Source organism: Papaver somniferum, chromosome 1, assembly GCF_003573695.1.
Source record: "Papaver somniferum cultivar HN1 chromosome 1, ASM357369v1, whole genome shotgun sequence".
NCBI lineage: Eukaryota > Viridiplantae > Streptophyta > Magnoliopsida > Ranunculales > Papaveraceae > Papaver > Papaver somniferum.
Window position 1 is genome coordinate 231977831 of NC_039358.1, and position 20462 is coordinate 231998292.

Below are 20462 nucleotides of genomic sequence, written 5' to 3' on the forward strand. Positions count from 1 at the left end.
GTATTATAAACGAATATATCTGGGAAAATTATGCAAGTGCATGTTGTACTTTATTATTATATCTATATGAGATCTGTAATTGGTGTCAGAGGTGTTGAATATTTTCCTAGATTCTTGTACTTAAATTGTTATGCTTATAGTAGTTGTTTGTGATTACTTGAGAGTTATATGTTTTCAATTGGGAACCCCTTTGGGATGATGTGCTCACTAGTTCCCACTTCACTTTCAGTAATCAGAAGAAAACGTGCACGTGAAGATATCCGTTTTCGTAGCGTAAAGTTTTAGCGAACTGGAGATGTATATTTATCATTTATGTATGTACTCTTTCTCTATAAACAACAAATTATTATATTCATATCACTCGAGAGACTTTCATTTATATAATATCAGAGAATTTGGGTTTTTCTATTAGCACTTTATGTAATTATGATTCTTAAAATCGATAATCTAGATTTGGTGCTTCAATTAGGTTGTAATCCTATTAGCGAAGCAGGTGATTAGGTTGTGGTGTAACAGTTTTAGCGGTGCACAAAGTCTGTTACCATCCCAAAGATTCAAGGGTCTCAACAATGGATGTCTTCTTTTCACTCACAACTGTCGTAACTCAGCCTGTAGTTGACAACAGTTTATTACCAACAACTACTACTAGCCAGTTTGGTCGGAAATTACTATAAGAACGCAAATTCAATTTTCGCTTGCAACACTAGTCAACGCAGATTCTTGCTCAGTGACTTCTAGGATAGCTCATATTTTCCAACAACTGCCACTAGTCTAGTTCTATACAACTGATGTAGTTCAGTTTCGCATTAACTACTACAACCCAGTTTCGATTCAACTACTGCATCCCAGTTTTGTATCAACAGCTACATCTCACTTTCTACAACAATGGTTTGTGCTCACCTGCTACCCTTCGATATTCCAATCTCAATAACCTCACTTAGGTGCGTCTTGATTATGATTTCCGCAAACAACGAGGGAAGGTCGCCATTCACTTCAACAACAGTAATCTACACTTGGGGGGGAATTTTGTCATTGACCAAGGGAAACGAAACTTCTTAGCCCCACAACAAGTTGGAAGTTAAGATGGGGCGATGTTTGTACCATGAGTAAAAAATGCCACATAATTGGCCAGATTACTACTTGAATCACCATTTGGCCCTCATTCAAGTGTCGTTAGACCAACCAACTCAGTATACATGCTAACCGATTCTGCAGTCCGGTCAATGGTCAAAGTCAATGACCATTCAACCATCAAAGTCAAAGCCTTGTTACCAATCACGTTTCCAGCCACGTTTCCAGCCACGTTGCCAGCCAATTTCTAACCATGCTGCCATCCTGTTTCCAACCATGTTGCGAACCGTGCTGCCATTCAGATTTCAACCATGTTTCCAACCGCCGTTGTCATCCATATTCAGCCATGTTACCAATCGTGCTATCAACCTGCCTCCATCTATGTTGCCAGCCATCCAGTCTCCAATCATGTTTCTACTCAAAACAGTCTGTTAATTAAAGATCGACAGGCGCAGTCAACATCAAAAAGTCAACCATGTAGTCGAAGTCAAGGTCGTTGGTCAAACCAGCTAGCCCGTATCAATTTGTCCCGTTTCCACCGATCTAGTGCAAAAACCCTGGAAGAAGATTTTGAAAGTTTCTGGATGACTTGCTGACCAAATTGCTGGACGGAAGTTATGGAATGTTCCAGATGACCTGTTCGCCAAGTTACTTTTGTATGAAATTTATCTCGAAATTAGGGTTTAACCTAGATATTCAACTGTATAAATTGAGGAGAATCTCAACCCTAAAGGGACACACCCTAATACACCAACTAACCCTAAGATCAAAAATCAATTGTATCAATCACATCAATAAAATATCTCTCCTTACGGGGATTTATCCGTGGATGTAGGAAAAACATGCTGAACCAATTTAAATTTTTGTCTCTCATATTTATGTTTGTTTTGTGCAAAACCCTAGTTTTCATCATCATCATCAAGCCAATTGTGTTTTGTGCCTGGAAATATTTCCGGGTATAAACAATAAGATCAAATCCAAATTGAGAGTCTTGAAACAAAGAAATACCTGCAGGCGGTGCCCTCCGTAATCTCGATCTGCTGTGCTTCTATCTGTACTTAAAATGGTTGTTGAAGTTAAATCATTGTCGTTCCTCTGCGGGTTACTTGGAATCCTTCGTCTAAGTGGTTTCACCAAAAGAAGGCATTTGCATACGTATAATGTAAATCAGCAAAATATGGATCTTATTTTATTAGGAATAATCAAGTTTTAGATAACATTTGAAACGTATAAGTAACTTCACTGAGAGCCGTCTTAAGATCTCATATTCTATTATATCTTCATGAATAACACTACAACTTCTACTATTACCACTGAGAGCCGTCAATATCTATATTCTCATTATCACAGCCACTGATTATCATTCTTGTAAAAAGTTTGAAAAATATTACACAGAAAGAGAGTGAATAACTTGGACCTACGGTGATTACTTGGGTCAATTGAAGAAGAAAACCTCATGATAAATCAGCTTCAATTTTTCTGTGAATTTTGGTTTTTACTATTTAACTATATGTTGTTGTTTTGAGGATATTTTGGAATTCTTGACGAAATGAGATTTTGTTAATTTTATTTCTCTTAGGGGAGGTAACTCAAATTACCGATCTTACAAGTGGAGGTACTTCAAATTACTCCCTGTTTTTTAATTTATCTTTACAAAATTTATAGGGGGGCCGAACTGATTGGGTTCATTCCGTATACTCTAAATTACACCATGTGGCGCAAGTGGAATGGCTCGTTCATTGTTTCAGGGGACAAATGTGGTGTATATCATGGGGTGATGATTCATGCAACGTCGTCTATATACATACGTATAGAGGCATTGACGTTGGACGCATCTCATTTGTTGGAGGAAGTGGGCCCCAGTGGCGGACCATATTTAAAGCAAGGTGTGTAATTGGCCAATGAACCATTTTTTTTGGGAACTACGCAGAAACGGTGGGGGACTATTTTGTGATATGAATGTCTACCCTATACTTATAAAGGGTGTCCTAAAATGTGGAAATGACTAACCTACCGTTAACCTAATTAAAATTAAAATTAATTTAATAAATACATATATATATAGACACATATATAACCTAATCCAAATCATTGACAAAACAAAATCAAAATCATAACAAATCCATTATTTTTAATTTTTCACAAATCCGTTACTATTAAAGGGTTCATTTTCTTCTCTTTTTTCCGCTTCATCGTCTCGATTCAAAAAACTTCCACAAACCCATTACTTTGTTGAAAAATGAGTACTAATCATCAAAATGAGTTGAAAATGGAAGTTGCAGAGAGAAGTTCGGCTAGGAATAATGTGAAACAGTTTGTCGAACTAGCCGAACTCAGCTTTAATGGAATTTTTTCTTTCAGAGAAAAGTTTGGTTACCTTGCAATAAAAAAAATTCCCAGCCGAACTTTTAGTTCGGTTACGTCGCAACTTCTTTTCCTTTTTCTCCTAGCCGAACTTTTAGCTCGGTTACGTAGCAATTTTTTTCTCCTAACCAAATTTTTCTCTGAAAACCTATATATTGAGTTCGGTTTCGTCGATTTTTTTTCCCAGGCCGAACATGAGGTTCGGTTACGTCGCAAATTTGTTTTTCCTAAACGAACCTTTTTTTGAAAGCAAAAACTCCATTAAAGCTTTGTTCGGCTACCTGTGTTTTCGGAACCATTAGCGAACTACACTTGCAGATGAGTTCGGCTACCTGTTCTTCAGATGTCACTGCCGAACTTTATTTTCATGGTCGAAATCAGTTTATAGATTTTTCATTTTTACGAAAGATTTTGCCAATTCAAGCAAGATTAACTAAATTTGAAGTATACCTAAGTACCCAAAACCCTCATTTCGAAATCAACCATCTTATATTAAAAAAAAAACAAAAACCTTCTTCTCAAGTATTATTCTTTTAAAAACACCCAATTAATTAATCTGACCTCACTAATTAATCATTATACTAACACGGACTAATTTAATTACCAAGGACAAGTTTGGTATTAAAAAAAATTAGATAAGGGGTGACTCATTATTACTTCTAATATCCATCCAAAAAATGGAGAGTAACCCCCACCATTTTTGAATATTCCCCAAAAAAAAACGGTTCTTGGCCAATTGCACACCCTTGCTCGCCCTCACCCAAGATACCCACCGCCATTCAGTTATGCGAAATAGTGTATCTCCCGGCTACTACGCATGCGGAGCCACAATCTATGGTTCCCTGGGATTGGTGGTGCTGTCTTTTGGAAATGGAATCCCACAATTGTCCCGCCTCCGGTAAGGTCCATGGGAAATCAATAAATTCATCTGCATTTTCTGTAGCAAAAAGAAAAAATTGATTGATGGTGTAAGAAGACACATGACATATATTACCAGGCATTGATTAATAAGGACACTTTTGCATTTTGAGGCTACAATCGCATGGAGGACTTGGGTAGTTGGGTGTGTTTGTACTGTTTAGTTTTTAGCCCCATTACAAAACTACGATAAGATTCCCCCTCTCTGCTCAATTATTTGAGTCATGCTCCTTAGTACTAGTAATATTTAATGGTGGGGAGATAGATCTATAGAAACAAAGAAATCTAGAGTGAAAATAATTAAGTGGTGATGGTAAAGAAAGGAAGCAAAATTCCAACTCTCGTGAACACTCTGTCGTTACTAATCGTGCTAGTGTTCTACGTGTTCAGTGCAAGTAGTAGTATTAGTAATGCTGAAGTTACAAATTTTACTAATAATGATCTGCCTTCAAGATCGTCATTACTGGAAGAATTTAGTGAAGAAGAAGAAATGTTAATGGAGTCGGAGATTAGTAGAAGATTTCTTCTTGGTCAAACTAAAGGCAAGAAGTACATCACATATCCAACTCTTAAAAAAGGAGCAGCAGCCAGTTGTAACTCAAATTCATATAGCGGTTGTTTAGGGAAAACATCAAATCGGTATGATAGAGGTTGCCTCAAGATTTACCGATGTAGGCACTGAAAGAAATGGATGATGATTTTGGCAGATTGATCTGAAGATCAAAAGGTAAGAAGTGTAGATCTGATCAATTACAAGGTCAATATTCATGAATTAGCAATCTAGCAGTACCATTATTTTTTTAAATAATGTATAAAGACTGTTATGAATTAATATGTAGTAGTAGTTGAATCATTTTGTAAACTCAAGCTTTTGTTAATTTGATGCTTCCAGAATGTCACTTGGACAAGGTAAGTTTAAATTTCTGCAACAAGTACTGATTTACTTGGGCAAGCTAAACTAGTATCCAGTTCTATCTGGTCCAGTATGACGCAACTTTTGTTACATTAGGCAAAGTGAATTACAAACCTTTTGGTCCATTTTTTGACATTCGGCAATGTGCCGGCTGCAATGGTGTATGGCACTTTATTCTACGATCAGAAGATAAGATATTATTCATATGCGAGGACTTGCAATTTTACTACCGGTCTACCATTGCCACCAAAACCAGTGGCGCTGCGAACCCCATTGCTAGCAGATCTCTAAAACACAACCACTAGTCACTACCATTGCTTCAACCAAACTCCAGTACTACCGACACCAAAGCAAGGGGGAACCTCATCTATCCTTCTCCATTTCTTGTCTCCTACAGTTGCTGTTTGGACCTCGTTGTCGATACACATAACGGACACACAATATTTTGTGTATTTTTGTGGTAGGATCATAGCCAAAGTGATAGGCTTTACACAAAGAGAAACCTGGAAGTGGCTGTACCCTTCGTAATCTCGATCTAACACGTGGTGTACGCTCTCCAGTGCCAAGGTTGTATACACGAACAACCTCCGTGAGTTTGTCAACTAAACAGATTAAACCATGCACAGGTCCCAGAATTTCTTTCGGACGAGACGATTTTAGCTCCCATATCTTCTGAATTTCTGCTTGGCTATTATCCCTGCTTAGATTGGCTGTTAGAATTAAGTCCTTCCTGTTCTCCTGCAAGTTATTTCGATCCAATCGACCAAGTTGTTTCACCAAAAGTAAACCTGGACGTGCTTTCGCATGTGCATAATGTAAATTAGCAAAACACGAATCTTCTTTGATTAGGGACAGCCAAGTTTTAGATACACATTTGAAACGCATAAGTGACTTGATAGGGAGTCGGCTTAATATCTCGCACTTTATTACATCTTCATGAATAACACTTCTACTACTATTATTACTGCTTGTACTACTACTACCAGAAATGACTGAAATATCATTATCACCACTAATTATCATTCTTGTAAAAACTTTGCAAAGTATACACAGACAGGTAATGAAGTTATTACAGTGCTTGGGTTGGGTAAATTGAAGTAAGGAGAAAACCTTGATGCTCTTCAGTTTTTCTGTGAAACCTACTGTTTACTATCAACTTTTTAACATTTATAGAATGACCGAGTAGGTTGGGTCCATTCAACGTGTCCTTTATAGCGCCATTAGGATGGTTGGATTTACTGTTCAGTAGACACATGTGGTACATAAACGATACACTAGGATGATAATTCATGAAACCTGTTCTTACATAGGCATTCACGTTGGAATCTTTCCATTTGCTGGAGGAAGTGGCAGTAGTTTATTCACTGTTGGTCGAGACAGTATATCCACTGACCAGTATGAGGGCAGAACAGTAATCTATGGTTCTGGGCCCTACTGTCACTGAGAGACCATACCAAAATAGAAACCTGTTTTGAGGCATACTCAATTTTTTTGAGGCATACTCATTCATTAACCATTTAGGATGGGTTTATAAGAAGTGTCTAAAGGTAGTTCAATTACCTATATATCCTTAAACAATTTAAATTACTAAAACGCCTTTATCCTCAAAAACCCAAAATCAAAAATCAAAATAAACTTTAAACTTAAACATCTTGGACTCCAATTCAATCAAGAAATTGATCAAGCAAAGCAAACACGAATCAAAGTGAGCGATTTTGGAGTTCGAAATCCAAACTTCAAATGTTTTTAGATGTATTTTATAATGTATGTGTAACAAACCCATCTTGTTTTTGATTGATTTTATTTTGTTTAATCGATAGAATATGATTTCAAAGATGAAATTAGGGTTTTTAGAAGATCAGTTCGGCTGATCTTGGAGTATCAATTTTGAGCCGAACCTAGTGTATGATTTAGAGAAACACTATGTTCGGCTAATGCGACTTTGCTAAATTTTGTTCGAATCAGCCGAACCTAAATTTTTCAGTTTCAGGGTGAAGTTCGGCTGACAACTTTTCAGCCGAACCTCTGTTTTTTTAAAAATATACCTAGGTTCGGTTGATAACTTGTCAGCCGAACCTAGGTATATTTTCAAAAAACGGAGGTTCGGCTGAAAAGTTATCAGCCGAACTGTTCATCTGGTCATTAGATCTGGGTTTTAAAAATTCATGTTTTTAAAAGATTCAACTTATAAACAGAAATTAAACCTCGTATAGAAGTTTACCTCTGATTTGGATCACGCATTTTGGTCACTTCTAATCATGGGATCGACTCGTCCTTTCCGTTCATTCGACTATCTCCTTGGAAAGTTTTTTCTCCACTCTTGTTTTGGGTTGTATTTTCCTGTTCGTCACATCAAGATGGCAGCAATGGTGATTGTTCTTTCGAGACTCTATTGGGAAGCTTAATTCCATCGTCTACAGAGCGGTGCACCTCTGATGAGGTTGGGATTGTTTTTTCGAGACTCCATTTCCTTGTTCGTCATATATAAGATAAATTTATGCAACCAATTCTTTTCTTCTTCTGGCAAACAATTAGGGCTACTAAATTCGGCTTAAAATACTGAGTAGTCGAATTAGACGAACTTCAAAATAGTCTAAGTTCGTTTCAAAATGGAAACCAAATTTTGGGCCGAACTGTGCTTCCACGGAGCAAAAAATAAAGAACAAACCTAATAGTTCGTCTCTTTTTGTCCCAAATATTTGGGCCGAACCCACTTCTTAAAACCCTAATTTCGTCTAAGAAATCCTATTTTATCGATTAAACAGAGTAAGAACAATTAAAATCAAGATGGGTTTGAATAAATACCTTCTAATATACATTAGGGGGTTATCGAATCTGGATTTTGTGAAAGATTTTTCATCGAACGATTAATATGTTTATGGAGAGGGTTCGACTGCAAAAATGAAGAAGAGGAAAGAATGAAGAGAAGAAATGTTGACTGATTTAGTTTTTGTTTAGGTTTTAATTTTTTAAAGGGTATTTAAGTAATCTAACTCATTTTATTTTAATATTTTAATTAAATAGAAGTTATTTATGTAATTTAATCTAATTAAAGGGTAACGTAGTAATTTTGGTATGGATAAACACCCCTTAAAAGGATATCCTAGATGGCATCATCATTTAGTATGCCTCAAAAAAATTCGATATGCCTCAAAACAGGTTTCTTGTTTATTGATACTTCATTCTTCCATTCGATATGCCTCAAAACAGGTTCCTTCCTTTTAATTGTCTCAATTGCATTGTGAATGGTGGACAAAGATTAGTGGTTATCCTTGTTATCCTCCTTTAGAATTTGAAGCATTTGAAGCGGTGAAATATTCATTTTCCTCATTTTAAATACCTTGTCCATCTCTTTAGGAGTTAGCTTTGCCGCCATGAAGTGTCCTTCAAGATGCTCCGGACGAGGATGATTATGACAACCTTGCATAAACTTATTGAGAACCCATCCACCCAAAGCATCGTTTAAATTAAATGCAAGCTTGAATGGGAATTTAATCTTCTTTGAGAAAGTTTTGTTCTTCCTATTTGTCTTTCCTTTATAAACATAACCCTTCCTCTTGTGTCATTCATGTAGTGATGGGATGTGTCATCGTACAAAATACCAACCGGGGAAGGTTGGTTTTTCATTGGTTCAACTGGATCACTTGGAACCTACAAGTAATAGCACAACGTCAATACCATAAACATTTAACACTTAAAGTTCGGTAATCTAATTTTTTTATCGACCCTACCGAACGAGAAGTTCGGTTATGTAGTTTCCAGAAATATATTTGGGCCTTACCTAACTCTGTATTTATATTTTCTATGTGAAAGTTCGGCCATGAAACTGAAAAACTCGACTAAACCGAACTCACTAATTCGGCTAGAAACGAATATACATATATTCTGCGACATTGCCGAACACAAAGTTCGGTAACAAAGGTATTGATATCGACTAAATCGAACTATGCACTGTAAACTCTATAAAAATAGTTCGGTTACATGTTCTTGGGATTACATAACCAAACTCTAAAAAACCACCATTAACATGTAGTTCGGTTACCTGCGTGTGCTCAATTTAGTAACTGAACTACACATTAAGAACAGTTCGGTTACCTCGCAAGCTAAATTTGGTAACTGAACTAAGTTGACCTAACCGAATTTTTGCCAGAAATTTTGAGTATGGTCAAATTTTTTCACAATTCAAGATACATTAACTAAATATGAGGCATACATGAGTACCCATAGCTTCATCTTCAGGTTGCGGCTGATAAAATCCATCATTTGTTTGGTTAGGTTGAGTTTGGGGCAAAAAGCTTTCATCATCTAACATAACTCATTTCCGGATCATTAGAAGTATTGACAAATACACTATGAGGTGAAGGGGGTTCTGATTATGATTCTGAAGTATCATCACATGAATCACTTAAATCATAATTACTAAACTCAAAAAAATATTTTTTGGGTTCACCCATCTTCTTCTTCTTCTTATCTCTCAATAATAATGTTATAACAAAACAATCCCACTAATATAACTCACTAGTCACTAATCACTAATCAATTATTAATCATTACACTAACACTAATCAATCATCACACTGTCACTAACTAAGTTTGTCATCAAGGGTAAAGTAGGTATTTAAAAAAAATTCAGATAAGGGGTGACTGAAAAATACTACCAATATCCACCTCAAAAACTTGAGAGTAGTCCCCACCTTTTTTGAGTAGTCCCCAAAAAATCGTTCGAAAAGAAAAGACAAGAGAAGAAACCTACAAGCAAAATTACGAATGAAAGGCTCAAAGCCCAAACAAGCCCGTCCAAAGACTGAGATAAGGCCATGAGCGAAAATGCTTCCCGTCCCCCAAATAAAGAACGATTTTTTGGGCACTACCCCATTTTGGTGGGGTACTACTATTTCTTTTTTGGGTGGATATTTGGAAATAAAGTAAAACACCCCTTGTCCATATATTTATTTTAGTACCAAAATTACCCTTTCTAATTAAGTTTGTGTAATGACTAGTGAGTTAATTACTGGTTAGTGAGATTAAATTAATAAGTTGATTTTTTAAGAATAAGAATTATTGAGAGGGATAAGAAGAAGATGAAGATGATGATGAAGATGAGGGTTTTGGAATAAAAAAAGTTAGATCTTTTTCTTTAAGAGCCACAACAAGAGTATGATGTTTTGGGTATTTACTGATACTTCAAATTTAGTTAACGGTGCTTGAATTGGCCAAAACATTCCTAAAAATGAACAATTTACAAATTGATTTCGGTTTGGTTAAAAAAGTTCGGCTACGACATCTGAAGAACAGGTAGCCGAACTCATCTGCAAGTGTACTTCGGCTAATGTTTCAGAAAACACAGGTAGCCGAACTCAGTTTTAATAGAGTTTTTTCTTTCAGAGAAGAGTTCGGTTAGGAGAAAAAAATTGCGACGTAACCGAACTTTTTGTCACCAAACCAAACTTTTTGTGACGAAACCGAACCTTTTGCGACGTAATTGAATTTTTTGTGACGTAACCAAACTTATTGTGACATAACCGAACTTTTTGTGACAAAACCAAACCTTTTGCGACGAAACAGAACTTTTTACGACGTAACCGAACTAAAAGTTCGGCTGAGACATTTTTTTTGCAACGTAACCGAACTTTTCTCTGAAAAACGAAAAAACCTATATTAAAGTTGAGCTCGGCTAGTTCGACAAAGTTTTTCACATAATTCTTAGCCGAACTTCTCTCTGCAACTTCCATTTTCAACTCATTTTGATGATTACTTCTCATTTTTTCAACCAAAAACGAATGACAAGTAATGGGTTTGTGAGAATATATTTGTTAATGATTTAAATTAAGCTTTATATATGGGGTGGTGGTGGTAGTCGGAGGTGGTGGTTATAGGTGATGGTCGGTGGTGGTGGGCGGCGGTGGTGGTGGGAGGAGGTGGTGGTCATATAAATAGGTGGTTATTAGGTTGGTTTTAAATTAAATTAGGTTAAGGATAGGTTAGTCATTTCCACATTATAGGACACCCATTATAACTATAGGGTGATATTCTTATCACATAGTACTCCCCCACCAAAAAAGGATAGTGCCCAAAAAAATGGTTCCAATAATCCCCAAATTTGTCCCCACCTCACACAAGACGCATAAATGGCCCCCCTTGCTTTCCCCCCGCCCACCTTCTAATTGAAATCAACAGACTAGATGACGCCATCTAATGGGGGACAGATCTAGGGATAAAATCGCCATCAACGAACTAGATGAGTTGTTGGTGCGCTGCCAGCCTTCCACAGCCTCCATCTATAACCGATGGTGCTCCGAACCTCATCACCGGTGTGTCCCTGAAACACGACTACTACCATTAAAGCTGAAACAATTAAAATCTCAGCCGAAGTTACCACCACAATCTTTTGTTGGGGAATAAAAATTAAAACTGACAATATATCAAATAACTAATTAATATAAGAGGCACTTCTCTGATTTTTGTGTCGTCTCCGATTCAATTGTTGATGACTTGAACATCCCTGTTAAACATCATAGACAGAAAAAACTGGTAATGGTAGATTGAGTCACATGTTCAACATGTTGTCCTTAAGACAAGAATGCCCGGCTACACTCTGAGAAAGATGATGCTATAGCCCTACGGGTACATCAGCCTTCAAACTTGTACTTCTAGAACTTGGCAGCGGAAAACTCATGAAAAACTTTAGCACTTAAACCCTCATATCAAAAATAGAAGACGAAGAAGAAGTTCAATTCACGGACGGATTCAAGAGAGGTTCATCTACATTAAAACCCTAACACAAATCCAAAATATATAAGGTAAACTTATCCCGTAACAACTAAGAGATAAATTTGGAAGGTGTTTTTATTTTTGGAAAAACCGTTTTATTATCAATTTTTATTCACATAAAAAACTTATTTTTCCAACAATCCCCACATGAATGAAAATACGATAAAACGCGAAAAACAGGAAATATCATGAATAGGCATAGGTGTCCATAAGGTCTTGAACCTTTGTTTAGTGAGAGGTTACCGGAACTACTTATTAGCCAGTGTCCATAAGGTCTTGAACTGTCTAACTTTTGGTGTAACTCGCGATAACAACCACACATGATATCTGCAAGGTTGCTGCCAAGCTCCGCCGTTGTGTCCGTTTTGGCCCTGGACGTATCTTGTTTCTCAGAATGCTCTAAAGAATCAGCTCATACTCTCATAGGAAGAGACCCACTTCCTCATTCAGATAGGTGAATTCCATCAAGAGTGTTTACTAATACACCCCACTTCAATCTTAAATTGAAACTGTAGAACTCATTAAGACTTATTAAAAGCCATCCTTCACATGCAGTCACACTATCACATCTACACCATAGGGAAGGGACTAGAGAATATAATTCTCGGATAATGTTTACCATTACCCACCACAAATTAGTTATCTCATTCGAAACCTTGATCTTGGGAACTCCAGTCAGCAAGGTTGAGTATCCTTCATGGAAAGTTTATTTTATGAGCTTAAGTCCCATCCCCTCGATGTATAATTTCAAACTATATCTCTAGATTATCCTTTCGTCAAAGGATCACTAATTTTCCAGTTGACTTCACTAAGTCCATGAGGTTCTCTTTTGACTTCAAATGTCTACTAAGGCTCTCTTTTTCACTTCACGAATCAACTAAAATTACTTCATCAGAGACTATAGTTGTCTTACCGAATTAGCCTTCTCTGAGTATGTCTAGACTTTATCATTTCTCATTTACTTTAGACTCACATAGTCAATTGAGTTTCTGCAATGATGGCCACAGGCTTCAGTCACAGAGGAATATCTTCTAAGAAGCATATTAATAGTCATTCGGCTTCCTCTCTCGCTTGAATTAAAGCACACAAACTTTGATTTCTCAAAAATCAATATCATCATGTCTGTTTTAAGGATTCCTTAGATAGACACTCCTTAAGAGGGTACACACATAAGCTAAGATTTTTCCATATCCTGAAACAACAACATCTCTTAAGGTCATTAAAATATGTATCTCATACACAATTTTAGATGTACCTCAAGTATCGCAAGTCTCTGATCAGATCCTCCCACTAATTCTTTTGAGATACTAGTGTATTTGTACACCTGTTATACTGCACAATTACAACACACATTAAACGCATTGGGTTTGACAAAGATAATTTCCTTCAGAATCTCTCCTGGTTCCCTTCGATCGTTTAGATCATATCATCCAACTTGGTATTTCAGTCAAATCATAAATATCACATATTCCATAGGTGGTTGTAAAGCATACAAAAACTGCATGTACTATTCACTAGTACGTTCATTACAGCTTCCTCAAAAATAAGGTTAGTGCAATATATATCACATATTTTTTCAAGTGGTAAATAAAGTTCTTTCAAAGACTTGTAGAGATTGATTTGAGACTTAATACTAGAAAATATATACAAAATACTGTCACGATATCGAGAGGTACTGAAACTCAAGATTCCACCGATTCTCATATTCATGTGGTTCAACTATCAATTCCAGACAATTATAGCTCATAAAATATTAAATATTGACTCTTTATTCTTTTCCAAGGTAGATTTTATAAAAGATTGACTGTAAATCACAAGCATGACGTATCAAAAATACTAACACCAAGCATACGCCATCAAACAAAATCACAATCAATTAAGAAAAATCATGAATCAATTAAAAATAGTGCAAAAGTCATAAAGGAATTAAATAGATTTACCACACGCATAGAGAATGGCTTCCTCCGTCATCCCAGTGTTGGGTTTTAGCTCATTATGGTGAGAACAAGCTCAAAATAATAACTCATGGATTAATAAGGTGTTTTATTGAGGAAGAGGTATGAAGCAGCGAGTTTGTAACAATTATAATTGTTACAGAACCTACTGTTACAGAGAAGACCCTAACAGAAATAATTGTTGCAAAACTGTTACAGTTCGAAAGAAAAGGTGACGATTCTGTTCTTATTCTACCTCTCGACTGCTGTTGATGGAACTCGTTTCTGCAACTCTCGTTTTTACTCCGCAACTACCCTAAGATCTCTTCCAAGACTCGTACAAGCCTTTATATAGCTAACAGGTGCAAAACTATCTCGAGAAATATTTTTTTCTTCCAACGAAAGTCTCGGAATTTCTCACATTTTCTTTCACCGGAATTCTCTCACACGTATTCTGTTTTGTGTCAATCATTCCCTTTGAATCGACAACTCCAAATCTAACAGAATATATCTTCTTTCACCTCACGTAACTTCTTAATATAAATCAACCAAAACTCCGGAAACTTCCTCATGCCCTGTTACATAAAGAATACATGTAAGATACTTTCTTTCCCATAAAAATCCGAGTACCAAGCCTGTTTCGATAAAACAGGGTACCATCTATACGTGCCAACTCGAATGATTCTCTTCCAAAACAAAACCAAAAAAGACCGAGCATAATCCTCCTCTGTTCTTTCCAAACTCGACTATATGGTCATTTTTAAACGAACCAAACACCCATGCTAACTCTTCTCAGCCTTAACAAGTCCAGCCCAATAAAAATCTACGATTGAATCTAATTAAAACTCCTTCAAAATCGGTCCAGAAATCTGCAGATGGACAAGGTTGTTTTCCCGCCAAAACCATTTCAAATGGGGAGGAAGATGGCGTCCCTTAACCTCGTATGGGGTGCCTTTATCAGTTGGGTGCCCTGGGGTGCAAATAACAAGTGTCTTCCCCTTAGTAAGTGAATGCCCCTTATCCAAATGAGGGTTTCCTTTAGCAACTTTCCTCCGGGATTCTCCGCGCAACTTTTGGAGTCGATTTTTCCACACATGTTTATTTCTCCAAAAACACCTACAAAGACACAAAAAGCGATAATAATTACAAAATCAAGCACTAACAATATATACAATTGAGATTATATCACACACAAAAATGTGTCTATCAAATACCCCCAAACTTATTATTTGCTAGTCCCGAGCAAATCAAATCTACAAAATAAAATCCTAACTCACTGTCGCAGGCATCTTCGGTTGCATTTAGCGTATGAAACAAGCCTTTAAACCCCTAGGTGGCCCTAGTGACCGAGTTATAGTCTCGGGATGGCTAACAAGAGATATACCCACAAAACCTTTACTCCAGACCCTAACTATCTAGGCAGAACCTTGGAAGGCACTAAAGAATCTCCTTGGTTGGCATACTTATTGACCATAAGAAGAAATACCCTGATGCAAAATTCCAATTGTTGTACACGAGTTTGCACTCAAGCATACTAAAATTCATATAAAGTGACAGAGCTCTACTCAGATAGTTGCACTATGGACATCAATATTCGGAGTCAAACCAATCACATGGATAGATTAAGAGATGGATATAGAAAAACGTAGATGGTTTTGATGTTTACTAAGTGAACGGTGTTTCCCATATCTGTCTGAAGGCCTCCGACAAAATGAACCTATCCTAATGGGTTGAGGTACTAGTCTGCCTAATATCAACACACTGGCATATACAAGGGAACCAGTGGTAGATAACCTAACTCTAGGTCAACACAACTGGCACATACAAGGGTACCAGTGGTCGACTTTATTGAATTTATTCCTTTTGGTCAAATGGTCTGGTCTCAATTTTTTTTTAATTTTTTTTTCTTTTTCTTTTTCAATTTTTTTTTATTTTTTTTGCATGGTATCTCAATCACTCTAATTCACCCTAGCATTGGTAACAACTTGAATCGTGAGCCCCACCAAATCACTTGGAAACATATTTAAAAAGAAAAATAAAAACAGAAGTGAAAAGGACTCAACGAGATATGGCGAAACTACCATGTTATTTCTAACACCTGAGCTCTGTGCTTTTATGAATAGACTCTTTAGATGTTTCTATCTAATCAAATTGGTTCCTCAACTCCTACAACCAAAATGCTTCCATCCACTTAGATTGGTTAGTGCAATCCTTAATAGGCATAAATTTCTAGGCTCTGGAGTTTATTTATTGCAACTAAAAAGTTTCTCCCATACCCCCAAACTTAAATCTAACATTGTCCTCAATGTGCTAAAGATAAAATTAAAAGCATGAACAAGGAGAAACTGTTACCATTTGAAGCAAAAGAGATTAGGAAAGATATTATCGTGTTGCATGAGATTGGGTTACCTCCCAATAAGTGCTAAGTTTAACGTCTTCAGCCAGACATAAGAAAGGATTAATCACCTCGTATCATAAAGTAATAGCCGAAATATCTGTGGGTCATCAAAACCAAATAGAGTTATCACAAGTAAAAGGAATCTGCAACATGCCAAGAAAATTAACAAATAAAGCGCACCCTTGTCTGGTTTCCTGTTTAAGACAACTACATCTAGCTGTGGTTCGGGTTCAGGCTCTATGAAAGGGTCTAGATAAAATATTTTCATGCGCTGGAATTCCTCAAAGCTAAGGTCCATTTCAGGTATTAGAGTCTGCAAAAACTCAAGTAAAAACTTAGAAGCACATAATAATAACCTGAATAATTGTGGATCCTTAAATTCAATCAGTTTTGACTCACACAGCTGACCACAATAAGAGTGGTGGTCTTCCTTAAACAAATGTGTCGACCCTAATCTCCTAAAGTAATTAGGTTTAGTCTCAGAACTTAATAACTTACACATCTGAAACTTACACATTCCCACAATCGGTTGAAAATTATTTGGTGGAAAAACAAAGTCAATCTGGATATCATAACCTGGGTAAACCAGAGGATGGGTTTCTAACAACTGAACTTCCTTATGGACACCACTAGGTTCAGGAAAACATGTATGAAGATAATCTTGTAAAACGGTTGAGGCACATATGTCAAGTCCCAAGTGAGGGACCTTTCTAATATTTAAAGCACATGGAGAATGATAATCACCCCCAAACTTAGAGTTTTCAGTGTCTCTAGAAAGACTGGTCACAACTTCCCTAATTTCAAGGTCATTAGATTCCTGAAAATGGTCAATTGATTCTTCTAAGTATGGTTCGTCCTCACTCATCTCTACGAGTTCACTTTATTTGTCTAAGACTAGTGTTTCTAAATCTCTAGACTCAAAAACAATATTCTCAGAAAAAACTCGTTTCTCTAAACCATTATTAGCTTCGTAATCAAAAGGAAATACTACATCGTCTAAAACGGGGGTATCTCTAGTCAAATCCTCGTCCTTTTGAATAGCTGAATAATTATTAAAATTATTTGAATTTGAACTAGAAACATTATCATTATTAAGCTCAATTGGAGTAACAAAATCCTGATCACTATGCCTACTTATTTCAAATTCTTCATCAACACTATCCTCATCATAATCATCATTATAATAACATGAAAATGGTTGAACCTCATCTAAACAAGTAGTGTTACCAATTTTATCCTCGTCATCTTGATTATGTGAATAACTATCTTCATTTTCAATGGTACTATTAGAAACACTATATTGGAAATTAAGAGCAGTTATGTTCTGGGCCTCTAACAAAATATTTTGAGTCGACTCACATGACTTCCTGATTGAATCTAGGAAAGAAAGTTCACTCGTTGCATTGGTTTCGTCCATAACTAAGTTATTCATTTCTGCTAACTTACGTGTCGACTCAGCTAACTTACGTGTTGACTCTAGTAGAGAGGAATTTTGCTCGTATGACCAGTTGGCGTGTGGATAGTAATTGGGCTCACCATGGTATGGACCATAACCTTCAAAAGGCTGATGTTCCCAACCATTATTCACACTATGGTCAAAGTAGTACTGTCCATTTTGAAACTCAGTCTGATATTCGTTGTATTGGCTATTGTAATACCAGTTAGACATTCTATTGCAGGGGTGTGAGTTGTCACACAAAATAAAACCCACTGACAGGGGATTCGTGGGTGGATAGAGTCTTACCTCCCGTATCAGACGAGCGATGAACCGTTGAATTCGACTCAGGCCACCGACTCCGATGTCAGTGTACGAACCCGAGGGGCCGAGACAGTATTGTAACTGTCGTCCTTCCCTGCAAACAGTTGATATTTAATTTTGACCCTTCCTTAGGGTTTAAAAATAATGTCCAAGAATGTCCAAAAATTCCAAATATAAAAATTTCCAAAAAGGAAAAGAAAAATTACAAAAATAACACCCTATTTACAGTTTCTAAAAATAAAACAAAATAACTATATACAAAATTTTCTTCTTCACTCCTTTCGGATTCCTCTTTTCTTTCCTTCTTTGGGGATGCTTTCCTTTTATAACACTTTTTCTTCCCTTATAGCTTCGCTCCAAATCTGAAAAGAATCGAAAAATACCAAAACGCGTAAAAAAGAACAAAAAATAAAAATAAAAAGAAACCTAAAACAAATCTAAATACAAGTCCCCGGCAGCGGCGCCAAAAATTGATGTAGTTTTTTAAGTGGTAAATAAAGTTCGTTCAAAAACTTGTAGAGATTGATTTGAGACTTAATACTAAAAAATATATACAAAATACTGTCACAATATCGAGAGGTACTGAGACTCAAGATTCTACCGATTCTCATATTCATGTGGTTCAACTATCAATTCCAGACAATTATAACTCATAACATAATAAATATTGACTCTTTATTCTTTGCCAAGGTAGATTTTATAAAAGATTGACTGTAAATCACAAGCATGACGTATCAAAAATACTAACACCAAGCATACGCCATCAAACAAAATCACAATCAATTAAGAAAAATCATGAATCAATTAAAAATAGTGCAAAAGTCATAAAGGAATTAAATAGATTTACCACACGCATAGAGAATGGCTTCCTCCGTCATCCCAGTGTTGGGTTTTAGCTCATTATGGTGAGAACAAGCTCAAAATAATAACTCATGGATTAATAAGGTGTTTTATTGAGGAAGAGGTATGAAGCAGCGAGTTTGTAACAATTATAATTGTTACAGAACCCACTGTTACAGAGAAGACCCTAACAGAAATAATTGTTGCAAAGCTGTTACAGTTCGAAAGAAAAGGTGACGGTTATGTTCTTCTTCTACCTCTCGACTGCTATTGATGGAACTCGTCTCTGCAGCTCCCGTTTTTACTCCGCAACTACCTAACACCTCTGCTCGGTCCCCAAAGTCTCGACCCCTATTCCAGGACTCGTACAATCCTTTATATAGTTAACAGCTGCAAAACTATCTCGAGAAATATTTTTTTCTTGCAACGAAAAGTCTCGGACTTTCTCACCTTTTCTTTCACCGGAATTCTCTCACACGTATTCTGTTTTGTGTCAATCATTCCCTTTGAATCGACAACTCCAAATCTAACAGAATATATCTTCTTTCACCTCACGTAACTTCTTAATATAAATCAACCAAAACTCCGGAAACTTCCTCATGCCCTGTTACATAAATAATACATGTAAGCTGCTTTCTTTCCCATAGAAATCCGAGTACCAAGCCTGTTTCGATAAAACAGGGTACCATCTGTACGTGCCAACTCGAATGATTCTCGTCTGAAACAAAACCAGAAAAGACCGAGCATCATCCTCTTATGTTCTTTCCAAACTCAACTATATGGTCATTTTTAAACGAACCAAACACCCATGCTAACTCTTCTCAGCCTTAACAAGTCCATCCCAATAAAAATCTACGATTGAATCTAATTAAAACTCCTTCAAAATCGGTCCAGAAATCTGCAGATGGACAAGGTTGTTTTCCCGCCATAACCATTTCAAATGGGGAGGAAGATGGTGTCCCTTAACCTCTTATGGGGTGCCTTTATCAGTTGGGTGCCCTGGGGTGCAAATATCAAGTGGCTGCCCCTTGGTAAGTGAATGCCCCTTATCCAAATGAGGGTTTCCTTTAGCAACTGTCCTCCGGGATTCTCCGCGCAACTTTTTGAGACGATTTTTTCACACATGTTTATTTCTCCAAAAACACCTAGAAAGACACAAAAAACCATAATAAATACAAAATCGAGCACTAACAATATATACAATTGAGATTATATCAGACACAAAAATGTGTCTATCAATAAATATCACATATTCCATAGGTGGTTGTAAAGCATACAAAAAATGCATGTACTATTCACTAGTACGTTAATTACAGCTTCCTCAAAAATAAGGTTAGTGCAATATATATCACATATTTGAAATTAAATATGTACCTCATGCATTCCAATCTCTGGTCCTCTAGTCAGAGCATCCTTGTGATTCCCAGGGTAAACATGGACATGCACATATGTTTTACAACACATACTAAACACATTAGACATAAACTATATCCT

At 36.5% G+C, this 20462-nt stretch overlaps 1 protein-coding gene across 1 annotated transcript; it reads right to left on the minus strand.

Annotated features, from left to right (window-relative positions):
* Positions 1–5629: 5629 nt before the first annotated feature.
* Positions 5630–6289, minus strand: LOC113272228 (putative F-box protein At1g53550). The gene has a single exon (XM_026522104.1). It carries the CDS (start codon positions 6287–6289, stop codon positions 5630–5632), a length of 660 nt encoding a protein of 219 aa, XP_026377889.1.
* Between the last annotated feature and the right edge of the window lie 14173 nt (positions 6290–20462).